General features: G+C 41.9%; 1 protein-coding gene across 5 annotated transcripts in view; it reads left to right on the top strand.

Moving 5' to 3' along the window:
• The window catches only part of LOC147031926 (sodium- and chloride-dependent glycine transporter 1-like), a 100,737-nt gene that overhangs the window by 85,233 nt on the left and 793 nt on the right, over nt 1-14,711 (top strand). For 4 of the 5 annotated variants that reach the window (XM_085869155.1, XM_085869153.1, XM_085869156.1 and 1 more), the window contains 4 exons: nt 5,798-5,898; nt 6,186-6,356; nt 9,036-9,141; nt 9,541-14,711. The exon at nt 9,541-14,711 is cut by the window's right edge and continues 793 nt beyond it. In XM_085869155.1, coding sequence (XP_085725281.1) covers nt 5,798-5,898; nt 6,186-6,356; nt 9,036-9,141; nt 9,541-9,551 — 389 coding nt within the window. In that variant the 3' untranslated portion in view covers nt 9,552-14,711. Of the gene's footprint in view, nt 1-5,797; nt 5,899-6,185; nt 6,357-9,035; nt 9,142-9,505 lie in introns of all 5 variants that reach the window. The other variant, XM_085869154.1, reaches the window with a different exon arrangement.

Raw genomic sequence — 14,711 nt, 5'->3', positions numbered from 1 at the left:
ATTCAATGCAACAGTTCCACCAATTATATGGATCATCCACATGGACCTGTACAAAAACAGGAGAGCAAAAACTCGATTGATTTGATATTTATCCGTTGAGAAACATGATGAGGATAAAATGGGATGATCTTAAAGAAATGAAGATATCAAAGAAGGACTTGAACAAATCCCATGAAGTCTGGGAATATTCAAATCCAGACTGAATGGTTTGGACTTGATGGAAGAAAGGATGAGAAACACAAGTGAAGAGATTTTACTGAAGTGGGATGAATGGTAAAATACCAGTGGGTAGGACCAAGGACCAGATGGAAGCAAACAGCGGAGTGGGATTTGGTAGAAGCTGGATTGCTTTGGAGGACGCACACCATCGAGCCGAAGATAAGAAAGGTTGGAGAGCTGTGGTCCTTGTGTTGTTTAGCAGCGGGAAGATGAAATGTAAGAAGTAAATGGTGAACTATTGTTTTATACTGTTGTACTAAAAGCCTACCTGGACGGGTGGCAAAGCTTCTACCTTGAAGACTACAACCGAGACTCGGGGATCAATACGCGCGCGCGTTCATGGGGCGTAATGGCGGAGAGACGAGCCACCCATGAGGAGCACAGCACAGGGGCACTTCACCAGGACCACACAATGCTACAGTGTGTTAAAAGGAACACCTTTAATGAAAAATGAAACAAATATTCACAAAGTCTTATATTTCAAAAGGAAATGATGACAACATGAAATAAGTAAATCCTCCAGTCGAGGCCTCGCACACAGACTCGTATACAGACAACGGGAACACAAAACGAAAAGAAAATCCCTCCTTTCAACTATTCTTGCATTCAGCTTGGCCCGGAGCTGATCCTTGTGGAACTGGAATCGAGGCGCTTCTCTCGTAGCAGGACGAACGCACGCCAGGCAATCTGTGAGCGGCACTCCACATAAAGGCTCAAAGCCCCAGTGTAACGGCTTCGGGTGCTCCGGTCTTCCCCATCGACCCAACCAGAAGCAAAAGTCTGGCGTCTTACTTCGCCACGCGAGACAAGCCGCCTCAACACGGACTCAATGGCCGTGGCATCCTCTTCGGTGTGTGCTCGATTTCCGCTCTCGCCTCTCCAAAACAATGCACCTTGTGCCTCCACTCTGATCATGGCTCTCCCAAAATGCCAAGCCAACTCCTTTTAAAATGTGCAACCTCTCCTGTGTGCTCCCTTTCTCTCACCTCTCAAAACGCGCCACTGTAATCCTCTGAAAATGCGCAAGCTGCCCGTTTCACTCCACTTTCCTCTGTCTTGTTTTATCCACTGCCTCCGTGACCTGCTGACCTGCTCTTCAGGTCAGGGTGTGACCTGCTCGCACGAAACCCGGGAAGGCAGGGCTTCTCCTGCTCGGCTAGCTTCTGACGTCATGCCCATCACCTGCTGACCTTCAGGACGTGACCTGCTCGCATGAAACCCCGGAAGGCGGGGCTTCTCCTGCTCGGCTAGCTTCTGACGTCATGCCCATCAATCGTCCCTCGGGCGTGACTTCACTTGTCAACCTTTGAAGGCGGGGCTTTCTGCCCGCTTGTTGCGGTTTCAGGGCCGCGTTCCACACCATTGTTGCCGATCTTGAAAAAACACAGGGGAGAAAAAAATCAGAGGGCAATCACACACTGGGGAAATTATTCTTACTCCCTATGCTAATTAACACCGCACCACGCCTCGTGGTGACACGTAGCACTTGAGCTCGCAGGTTCCCAACTTACTCATCTTGAAATTCCTTTTACATGTCCACGGACCAACCAAATCGACACAATGCTATATTCCCCATTCGATTCTTCCATCTACCTCCACAATCATAAAAATGCCATTGTGATTCAATTTTCCATGTCATCAATTATTTTTTCATCTTATTGTACTAAACTTGGAAGGCAATGGCAAACCACCCAGTTTAACTCTTGCCAATAAAACTGCTTCACCAGCACCGCCACTCGAACATAGTATGGTCATTATTGGTCCACATGAGGCATAAATTTTTTTTTTCCCATAACTTCATTACATTTGGCAAAGAGCCATCAGATGCATCATCAAAAATAACACGTCATCACTGCTACATTTAAATAAACTAAATATGTTGATCCTGTTAAGCCTACCAACCCGGTGTTGGTTTAACGGTTGAGGTGGCTGCCCTAGGATGTTCGGGTCTTGAGTTTGAGCCCCTGTCCATCTGTTAAATAACACCACGTGGGTTGACTCAGCCTGTCATCCTTCCAAGGTCGGCGAAATGAGTACCAGCTCATTGGAATGGAGGGCACTGCATCAGCAGCACAGCCGCACTCCCAGTAATGATGCAACCAGCAGCCAAAGGATACATACAAAATAATAATAAATTGAGCCTGCTTCCCTGCTAAAATCGATAAACAAAAAACTCATTGTTCTCCATAAAAAAAAGACATTTGATTGGCTTCAAAGGGAATTTTGTAAACAGCTACATGTAACAACAATAGAAGGCTACAGGTGGCAGCAGAGAGTAGGTAGGAAGAAGTGTGTGTGCTCGTGCTTATTGGAAGAAAAAAAAATCCTTTCCCATGCTTTTCTTTGCCCTTCTAATATGTTTCCATCTCAAAAATCATTTCTTCCGCATTTTTCACCGCAATAAGGGGACATTTATTATTTATGAAAATTTGGCAGAATTGGACTGTCGGGTCCCTCCCTGGATCCATTGCATGCTCTATTTGCGGCCACTTCCCTCCACTTCCCTTGGATCTGTTTTCTTCCAAATGTCCCTTTCCATCTCTCCCCCACTCATTCCACACTCTCCTGACTGCTTCTTCCTTTTCTCAATGACATTTCCGCATTGCAGAGCTCCACCTCACCGAGGATATGTCATAAATTGATGAGCCATAAAAAGAAGCTTAGTACTGTTAGATGGAATTAATTAGGGGGCGAGGGGGGGGTTTAGATAGGTGGTCTTAAGAATAGTATGGACCATGTGATTGTATCGGTTACATCTCCACTTGTTTCAAGATATTTGTCCAGAGGTAATTGTAGTCTGGTAAAACGTGTGCCGAGGAAGCGGTAAAAGTGAACCTTAAGGTAGCATCGAGTAAGGTTTTATTGTGTCTTCTTGTGTGTGGCATCTTGGCTGCCGGGTGGCTATCATTTTGTTGGGGTGCGGCTATGCCGCTGATGCTGTTCCCCTATAACAGTACACTGGTACTCATTTTGCTGACCTCAGAAGGATGACAGGCTGAGTCAACCCCACCTGATGTTAATTCAGTGGCCAACAGGGCTCAAACACAGGACCCTAAGATCCCAAGCCAGCTGCCCGAACTTCTCAGCCAACACCAGGCTTTTTATTGTGTAAAAACTCTTATAAAACAGGTGAGGCCATGTCAAGGGTTGTAAAACAATGGCACCTACAGGCCATTTGGTCAGCACGTTGTAAGCCATGGTGGTGTCGTCTGCTGTGGAGCCTTGAAGGGCAGGGCGCCAGAGCACGCGGCACCGCACACCTGAAATGGCAGCCATCTATCTTCAGGACTGGTCTCCTCTATTTACTGCTGCTGATATTAACTCAGCCTGGGAATTATTCCACAAAAACCTGCTCTCTAAAGTGTAGATCCATCCCATCTCGTCTTCAGTTATCCTCCCCTTCTTCCTGCCTATAGTGTACTGAATCCTCTGGTGAAGCAGTTATTCCGAAACAACTTTCCTTCTCTTCCTGGAAAGCAAACCCAATGGAAGGTAAACTCAGATCATTCCACAAAGCCCACAAGAAGTGTGTGTCCACTCCCAGGAGAGCCAGAAAACATCTGTCCAATCTCAAGAATGAGCTTTCAAATGTCTCCCTATGGTCACGCTCCATCCCTTCACTCACTTCAAATTGCGTCACAGTAGACTCTGCTCATGAGAAGGCCAAATGCCTCAATTCTGTGTTTGCTTCCAAATCTTGTATGCTCAACCCCTCGCTCTATGTCTATGTATCCACCCCATGCAGTTGCTACCAACTACTCCTAGATTCTGCAACTGGACCAGATGGCATCAGGTCATGCGTCATAAAAACCTGCTCTGCTGCTCTTGCATATCCTCTTTCTATTATTTTGACCTTCTCATTTGCCTTCTGTCATCTTCCATCTGCTTCAAAATCAGGCAACAATGCATTGCATAAAAAGGTGCAACAACCGACTCCCTTCACAAAAATCGACCCCCTTATTACCATTTGTTTACTTCTGCAAGGTCATGGAATCCATCATTGCAGTTTGTATGAAATGCTTCCTTTTCTCCAACAGCCTCATCTCGGATCATGCCATCTTTGGGGGTTCAGCCCACAAAGGGGGTAACCAATCCTGAATCACACAAAGCTCGATTCATAACCAAACCTGGTGGTGCTTGTGCAGGAAGGCAGTAAAATTCTTCTTCTAATTAAAAGAGGGTTTATTATGAAGTATTTGGGGTGGAGGGAGGGGAGATAGGAGTTTCAATAAACTGCACAGATCTGGCAGTCAAAGGACACACACGACGGGGAAGGAGGAACACAAATCTTATGTACAATGAAAATGAAATAAAACGTGTTAATGGTGTCACAATACCAGATTCACACAGGGAACAAAGGGACATCCGAGGACTTGTGCAGTCACGAACTGGTTGTGAGTGTAGGATGATGTGGCACAAGGTGAAGTCTGGCTCGGGACACGGATAATGGTGCCTACGAGCGATCACGATGATGCCAGGAGATTAGGGAAGGATCCCTTCTACTCCAGATCCAAGGTCCAACTCTAACTAACTCAGTACTTTTCCACTGAGATCCTACTCCTCTGCACAGCTGATTCCCTGGCCTGCTCTCAGTACACAGCGGGCCATGATAGGCTGCCGCTTCTGGTAGCTGGTGTCGCAATCAATAGTTCATTCCTTAGTTCATTCCTTAATTCTGCGACAATCGCTGCTTTTGGTGCACATTTAATAAAACGACTTATCCACATAGATATCGAATTAAAGAGTAGATCGAAGCTACACTATTCACACAGTCCATACCAAAGCCTCAATACAATCTTGGTCTCTATTTCCCTCGCCCGCCCCCCTTCCCTTCCATGTAACAATACTGTCAGATTGGTAATTGAGATATTCAATTTTCGTTGTCAGGGTTTAATTATGGCACAGTCTGCATTGCCAGAATTTCCTTTGCCTGCATTACCTTACATTTAATTACCTTCACAACCGAAGGTGAACGGAGGTTGTTTGCACATCTGTCTGTCTGTCTGTTTTTGTTTGTCTGTGAGCAGGATAGTTCAAAAAGTTATAGACTGATTCAGACGAAACTTGGTGTCCGGATTGACTGTGTGATGAGGACCAATTTATTCGATTTTGGTGAAGATCTGTATCCAGATCCGGATATGAGAATTAAAAAAAAAAATTTTTTTTGAAGTGATTCTTCACCATCGAGGAAAAAACGCCTTATATTTCAAAAAAAAGTTATGGATGAGTTATGACAAAACTTTGTGGACGAGTTGGGTAGGTAACAAGTCAATTAGATTTCGGTTCAGGTCCTGATGCAGATTCGGCCTATCAGTGGGATACAAAACATAAACTGTTCAGCATGGCAGGTATGCCATATACCGGTAGAGGGCATCGAGGTATGCCATATACCGGTAGAGGGCATCGAGGTATGCCCTCTACCGAGTGCTATTCTGGTTTCATCATGTAATACAACGTGTCCATAAAAGTGTGATGCCAAAATGAAACGATATCAAAATTTATTGATGTATCACCTTTCACATATAGCTTGTCTATTCTTTAAGCTTACTTATTCTTTTAATTTGTCCACATTCTGTAGACTTCCGGTTGTATTTAGAAAACGCTGGGATCAAGATCAAGAAGAATGTTTTCTGGTTCTTCATAATCTGCCTTTTCAGCCTGACTCTGCTACTTGCTCTGGTTAGTCTATGTTTGTGCATCATGCTCTAGTGGTGTGAGTGATCATCATTGATGCTCTTTTTTTTTTTTTTTAGATGTTAGTTTTCTGTTCACAATTTCTACAAACTTCAGACATTACTTAAACAAGTGCCAGGATTGTAAATATTTTTATATGCATTCTTTCATTAATTCTCATAAAGGTCTGCAACACTCGGTGATGAGAATTTCCGTTGTATTTACCATTCTAGAAACATTCTGTAAGATCTGGTATTTACTCTGTTTTATTGTGCCTGTTCCCTCTTCCTTAGATCATTCTACTTGATGCCTGTGTGCATTTTAGCCTACCAAGCAATAATATGCCTGGGTTTCCACCCTGGGAGCCTGTGTTGGGTGTACCAGTCCTCATTCTCGCTCCACTCTGCGTAATTGGTTATGCCGCTTACCATTTGGCATTCCAGCAAGAAGGTCACATCATGCAGGTTGGTCTCTTTCTGACTCGTGGACCTCATTAGATAATTTAAATTGTTCATATTTTTGCTTGATTTTGAATAATATGAGAAAAATATTTTGAAATAGCTTCATGTTCATTATTAAACGCAAGCAGATACCCGTCTCCGACTGGTATGGGGGACAGGATGGATCGCAATACTCGGTTACGGTAGTTTCTTTGGATGTTTTGCCCCACATTCAGCAGCTCAGTTAATATTGGTGGTGTGTCTGGGTGCCCATGGTAGTGTTTGAGACCGGTCGCTTTAGATTGTTGGCCTTCACACATAGTGCCAGATGAGTAACACGAACGACTTGACATATTCATCGTTTCTATATTACCTCCATCAACAGATTAACAACATGGCAGGATAAAAGTCGGAAATGCTGAGTTGAACAAACGTCCTGAACTCATGGACTTGGTTAAGTAAAGCACGTCGTCTGGGATCCGGCCGTCGGTTCACTGCCGAACGCTGTTGATTGTGACGTCATCGATTCCCTCTTTGAAAATTCTATATATATTCGATTTTGTGAATCTGCTATCACCTGCGGAAATACATAGAACACGTAATGTGAAGATTTCAGAAGTATGAACAGAATATGTTCAGAGAAAAGTGTGTTAGAAGTTCCAGGCTTACGCCCATTATATTATGTGATGATTGCAATGTGTTGTTTATTTATTTATTTATTATTATTTATTTTTAACTAAAGTAAAACATACACCGAAGAGGCTGCCACACTTGCTTCGGAGCTGTCTAGCTTGGGTTCGAATCTCAGTCCCGTGATAAACTCTCATCCCATTGTTTCACAGGCAGGGTGATTAATCAATGTGTGTGCCGTCCCTCGTATAGATGGTAAACTGGGCGTCCTGGCTGCGAGCATAATAAGTTGGTGGATGTTAAACATCCCATGGTGTCCTTTGCAAAGAGTCGGCAACCAATCGCCAGGACCATGTCCAAATTCCAAATTCCTGCCCAAACCAAAGTCAAACGTCAGGCCGGCCGGTTCGTGAAAGACTTTGGCCAAGCTTCCCCTCTGGCCAACCCCACAAAATGTGTGAATAATCGTGGCCATTAAAGAAAAAGAAAATGTACGAAGGGGGCCTCACCTCTTTTTGTTTGTTCGTTGTCAGTTGGTTTGTTCCTTTCCTGTTTCATTCATGCTTTCCCTTCTTCTTTTTCTTCTTTATTACATGATCTCAGGCTCATAGTGGAGCCTGACACACACACACACACACACACACACACACACACACACACACACACACACACACACACACACACACACACACACACACACACACACGAACACATGCAAGACTGTTGAATGAGACAAGCACAGCCACTGAGCTTGGGGGGAGTGACATCACTTCCTGCAATACGATGACTACCAGCGACGTCGCAACATTGGCGCCGCTTTTCTCACCACAGTCAGCGGGGAGTTTCCTAAGGAGGAATTTCCTCCTCCCCGTGGATGCCAACCTATGAAGATTGTCCGTGCTCTTAATGTTTTACATGCTGAACGTCAAGCAAGGAAGCAGCACATGCCATTTTTACATCCTTCTTTTTCTTGCTGTGTTTCATTCAGCTTGTGTGCAGCTTGTTCATCTCTTGCATCCTTCCCTTCCCCGTCATCTCACTCACTTCTACTCTGCTGTTGGTGTTCCCCTTTTCCATTTTGTTCCCTTCCATCCTGCTCTAGCTCTTAAATGAGCCTCAATCACGTATATAATAGAAAAAGGATAAAAAGCAAAGGACGAGAAAAGGGAAGAGTAGGACAGAAAATAGAGGGTCGAATAGCTGTGGAGGCGGTGAAACCTCTCTTCTCTCAATATTCTTTATTTTCTCTCTCTGAATTCCATTGGGGGCAGGTAAGATAGTCTCAAGATGATGTACGCTCTTCTCTGACCTGTCTAACCTGTATTCACTTCTCTGTCCATCTATAAACTGTAGCCTGGTGTTTCACATGTAGGGCACGTCATCAATGTGTGTGCCATCCCTCAGATGGATGCTAAGCTGAAGGATCTGACAGATCTGACAGCCCTGGTTATTGGTGGTCATGAAACATCCCACTGCCTTATTCGTAAAGAGTGGACGAGTTATCGCCGCATCCTGAAAAAAATTCTAATCACCTGCATGCTTAGTCAACTATCTTGTCTCAGAGTGGCAACCTATCCAGGATTGTAACCCTTGGCAGGAAACTGCTTTGGCAGATCGAATCAATGCTCCATCGAGAGAGCATGGTACATGATGATGATGATGATGATGATGAAATTCCAGTACCTCCACCTCCCCCCCCCCTCCACCACAATCTGCTCCCCTTCTCATCCTCTTCCTTTTCTCAATTTAACTCATCATAACCCACCTGTTTCCCAATATATGGATGGCCAATGAAATTTGTTATAATCAGATCAGGATGTTAACTTGTGCTTTTTATTTTATTTTTATATGACCGGGGTATCAGTCACAAGCAATCTGTTATTTGTTTTTATCAATGGGGTTCATAATTTTTGCAAATAATACATCAATACAGTATTATGGCATACGTGAGCCCCCTGTGTGGAGAATGAAAGATTGACTTTCTCTTGATAAACAAGCTGAAGTAGTTGTAACTTGAAAGCCTGCTACTCAATGCAGTTAACATGAAAATGATGATATAAATATATTTTACAGAGATGCAGAGATGCTGGAAGACCGACGAGGTGTCAATCTCCATATGACACAGAAATGGTCGACTGCAACCAGAATCCCATCCAAGAACCTTTCATAGAGGAAAATGGTAAATTTGACGTCATTCTCGACTTCTTCCTCAATGTCACTTTCTCAAATGAAGTTTGAGCCATTCATGCGACCTCCAATAAATATTTAAGTCCTGTTTCATAAAGACCTGCGGACAAAGAAACACTACAGACCCCGGCGTTAAACATTTCACATTTTATAATTGACGTGCTTTGAGTGGACGGTATTTCTGTATGTTTGATCTTAAAAGGCTCCAATAGACTCGTCTGCTTCAAACTCTAAAAACACTAGAGATGGTACTTCCGTGAGAATCCGAGCGAAAAATGGGGTTCACTTATTTGGCCATGAGATGATACAGCTCCTTTACGATGCTTTACAGCCAGTTCCTGAACTGTCATCTCCAGATGCCGTGTGACCATGATGATGATGTCATCTCCAGGTGCCGTGTAACCATGATTGGCAGCACCTCAGCCGGTTGCTGCCAAGGGTGAATTGAGGCCAGAAGGAGCACGAAGCTACGATTACCATTTTGGAATTGCAACAACCACTCAAGCCACTGGATGTCCCAATTGACCTGCTTCATTGATCAGAAGGCCAGCATCTGCAAATATTGCAGTGCAATCATAGATTAATAATCACCATTTGTTTGTTTTTGTTTCTTTGTTTGTTTGTTTGTTTGTTTTTTTTCCTATTTTAAAGAAACAATCACCAGATTACGATAAATCAGAAAGTGAAAAAGCTTCAACTCGGAGAGAAAAACACAACTATTTATTTGTGTTGACCTGAATCTTCACACATAACTGTGATACTACTCCATGCATGACTATGAAATTATTTTTGAGACCAAGTGCTGTTAACAGAATAATAATAATAATAATAATAATAATAATAATAATACTGTACATATTGTGTAATATTAAGGCTGAAATTTGAACTGTCGATGTGCGAGTTTGCTCTTTCGTCTCTTTTTTAAAAAAAAATTATTATTATTATGTGTGAGTTTGAATGGTTAAAGACATTTTTTTTTTAATCTCTAATGAGCAGCTATGGGATTCAAATCTGCATCAGTCACTTTCCCTAACTTTCACTTGGCAAGTACACCAATAACCTTGAACATCAGGGAGGCCTCTGGCCTACGTTGGACTGCAGTAACCTTGTTTATCGTTTATAGGTAATAATGTGAAGCCTCCAGCTTCATCCTGAACTCTTCTGTTACCTTTTCTTTATTTCCACATTTTAGCAAGTAGCTTTTATTTTTTTTCTTAAATTGCAAAAATCGAACAATGTTTACCTCTGGTTGTGTATCAAGTTGTTATGAAGAGATTGAAATTGTACTCACAATATAATATTTCTTTATTTTATTACCTCTGCCACCGAAGGTAGATTAAGGTTGTTTTCAAAGAGGCTATATCTGTCTGTCTGTTTGCTTGTGAGTAGGATATCTTAAAGATATGGAAGGATATCCATATCTATACAGGATCTGGATTCAGATGCTGGAATTTTTTCATGAGATTCTTCACCATTGAGAGATGGTGCCAAAAACGATAGAAACACAATATATCAAAAAGTTATGGATGGATTTGGGCGACACTTGGTGGACATGTTGGGTGTGGGACAAGGGTGAAGTAATTTGATTTTAGTGCAAATCCAGATCTGGATCTGGATGATTTTTGTTCTTGTTGTTGTTTTTTAATTTGAATTAATTTTTCACCTTTGAGAGATGTGGTCAAAAACGATATATTGCATGACGTTTCAAAAAGTTGTGGACGAATTACGACAAAAGTTGGTGGATGAGTTTGGTCGGTGATGAGAACAAACCAATTCGATGTTGGTTGAGGTGTCGATGCAAATCCGGCCTATCAGTGGCATACAAAAGGTAAATTGTCAGCCTGGCAGATGAATGTGCTCTGCCGAGTGCCTTTATAGTGTATTATTATTATTATTATTATTATTATTATTACTATTATTATTCCCTTAAGGCCCAGTCACACCTTGACGTTTTAGCCAGCTTTTGCCGATTTTTGGAAAATTTGTGTAAAACTCTGGTACACGTCGAATACGTTATGGGTACGTTTTGTGTATGTTAAGACCACGCTGAAAAACACTGCCATAAGTGGTAGTACGCTGGCTTTAAACGTTGAACTTTTGGGTTTTCCTCGAATTTTTTCATGCTTGAAATTTTATGACGTATGCGTATGACTCACACGTTCCGCTACACTGGCCACAAGTTGTAGGCACGTTATGCGATCGTTGACACACGTTGAAACACGTTACTTGTAAGTTACTCATAAGTCGAAACACGTCGAGGTAATGTTTAGCGTACCCGAAACTTATTTCTAACCTATGAGTAACGTTTTGTAAGCACGCTACACGAACGTTGTTCACACTTTGCAACACGTTACTTGAAAGTACTACTACCACTACTACTACTACTACTACTACTACTACTACTACTACTACTACTACTACTACTACTACTACTACTACTACTACTACTACCAACATCGACATCAGTAAATTCTCTCGAACTACTACTACTACTACTAATAACATCGACATCACTAAATTCTCTCGAACTACTACTACTACTACTACTAATAACATCGACATCACTAAATTCTCTCAAACTACTACTAACATTGAAAACACTAAATTCTCTCGAACTACTACTACTACCAACATCGACATCACTAAATTCTCTCGAACTACTACTACTACTACTACTACCAACATCGACGTCAAATATTCTCAACTACTACTACTACTACTACTAACATCGACATCACTAAATTCTCTCGAACTACTACTACTACCAATGTCGACATCACTAAATTCTCTCGAACTACTACTACTAATAACATCGACATCACTAAATTCTCTCGAACTACTACTGCTACTGCCACTGCTACTGACATTGACATCTATACAACATGGAGTCTGGAACACTGACGGGTTCCTCTTGTGAAGCCCATTTGTATATACCAATTCCCCTAAACGCTGCCAATACGCCATTATACAGTAGCTGTAAGTTAGAAACACGTTCAGTAAGTTCTGTGGTTGTCCAGAAGACGTCAATCAAATTCGTCTACATACGCCAATGTGCGTTTGAGATACGTTACACATAGGTTCAAAGCACGCTACTCATACGTTCAAAGCACGTTACTCGTAGGTTAAAAATTAAGTTTCGGGTGTGCTAAACATTACCTCGACGTGTTTCGACTTATGAGTAACTTACAAGTAACGTGTGGCCGACGTGTGACAACGATTGTGGAGCGTGCCGAGAACTTATGCCAGCGTATGCGGAACTTGTGAGCCATACGTCGAGTATGTCGTAAAATTTAAAGCATGCTTGAAATTTCACGACGTACTAGACGTACCACGTCGTAAAATTTAAAGCATGCTTGAAATTTCACGACGTACTAGACGTACCACGTAATATGCCAGCGTACTTCATTGTTTTTCATCGTGCTCCTAACGTATACACAACTTACCCATACCGTATTCGACATGTCCCAGCGTTTTAGACACATTTTTCAAAGGTCGGCATACGCTGGCTAAATCGTCAAGGTGTGACTGCGATGTTGACACTTCCAATTTTCAGGCGGTTATGATTTAAATCGGTGAGCGGCAGGTTTTTAACAGAGAACGCCACGAGTTCGTCGGCGATACGTGCAGCGCGCTATGACTAAGTTAAACTATCGTTGGGCATAGGTTGTGAACGCCGACAACAGGCGAAGCATTTGTTGGTATAAGTTATCTTTGACACAACGAAACGTTCTGTGACCATTACTAATACGTTATGCATACGACCAACACGTTATGAATACGACCAAAACTTAAAAAAAAAAACCTCAAAACTTCAGCGAACGCCAACGTTTTACGTGCATTTTTATACGTTGCCATTCCTGGCTAAAACGTCACGGTGTGACTGGGCCTTTAGGTGAGTTGCTTACCCTGATGGGCAAACCTGCCACTAGGAATACAGAATCTCTTCTTTGTTGACACTACGAGGTATCACTGTTTGAGTTTGTAATCTACCATTTGATTGAAATCTCATTCTTAAATGCTGTGCCAACAACGTGCTGTCTCAACAGCAGGGCATTATTTATGAAGAACATTCTGCTTTTTTGAAGATACATTTTGTTTTGCATTCCCAATACCTGGTGGCTAATTTGATTTATTATACCTGGTACCTACAGTTCACCTGTCCCAATAGGATTTTTGGACATTCACATGAAGAGTTTTTCTGCAGCTGCTAAAGTGGGAAGTTCTGACATTCCCCACATGCAAAATAAAGGTATCAGTCTTGCATGATTTTGAGATGAAATTATTTGTGCATTCTTCAAATTATTTTGCCCTGGTGTGTTATATGCAAGCTTGTGTCCTGTCCTGCTAAAGCACTTTTAGTCTGAAGCCCAATGAGGTCTCTCAAAACGGTTGTTCTTTCTTTCGAGACACTCCAGACACCATTGACTTTGTTGCAATATCTATTTTACTTTTTCCATAACTATGGGGTCAATTTCAGCTTTCATAACATAGTTCAGTGTATTAATTGATATCGGATGGACAAAAAAACAAACAAACATTTTTCAAGAAAATATTGAAGTTTTTCTCAACAATTCCTCCATTACAAAACATGTATTGAAAATAAACGGACAGCATAAAGTACAATTTTCATTGAACTTGTGTCTGGCAAATTTGTGCTGTATAATGAGAGTCTGAAGTGCACTTATTTTATTGGCACACACCAGGTGATGAGACTATATTCATATACTGTCAGGTCTTATTCATATATTGTCCCATTTCGCCATACATCCGCAACCTAAACAAAGTCCTGTACAAACTAAAATTATTAAATTTCACCAAATTTGTGTTGATGGAAAGCTCAATGTGAAATAGCATGAATCCTATTGTCCTGTAATGCTGATATCTCATGTTTGTTCAAATTTACACTGTGTTCCAGTTTTGTCCACGATCACCGAAAGTAATCGACGCATTTTCATCGCTGAATTTGTTGATATGATCCTATCTGGGCAGTTTCTAAAATACCAAAACAATTTTTTTGTCACAAAATTAGTGTCATTTTACTCGACTCGGTGTCGTAATGGTTGAAGTGTCCGTTCTGAGTCTGGGAGATTGGCGGGTTGAACCCCAGCCGAGTCTTACTAAAGACTTTTAAAATGGTATGTGCTGCTTCCTAGCTTGATGCTCAGCATTTCAAAAGGATAGATCATGGACAATCAACCATCGGTTGGCAGCTATTGCACAGGCTTCTTGGGCCTAATGGCTTCCTGCATTGATGTTTCTTGTAAGGGAACTCATGTATTATCATTAGGGGCTCTCTTTAACTGTCACATCCAAACAAATTATAACCCGCTGGGTGGAGGTGTCTTTAATGTTGTTTGTTCAGCATTCATTCATTCTTATCTGAGGCAACAGGACAAGTCATTTTCCAAAACCTGGAGTTATGCAATTGGCAATTTTTTTGTTGTGGGTCATAAGACTGCTCAGATTTTGTGCCTGTTGGTGACATTTCACAGGTGGTCACCATTTTCAAGTGGTTATCAAAGGAAATTGCATCTGTCCATTATGCAGATAAATTGAAAATGA

This window comes from Eptatretus burgeri, chromosome 2 (genome assembly GCF_056783735.1).
Source record: "Eptatretus burgeri isolate ZD-2024b chromosome 2, Ebu_testis_v1, whole genome shotgun sequence".
NCBI lineage: Eukaryota > Metazoa > Chordata > Myxini > Myxiniformes > Myxinidae > Eptatretus > Eptatretus burgeri.
This window is presented reverse-complemented; position numbering and strand designations above follow the sequence as displayed.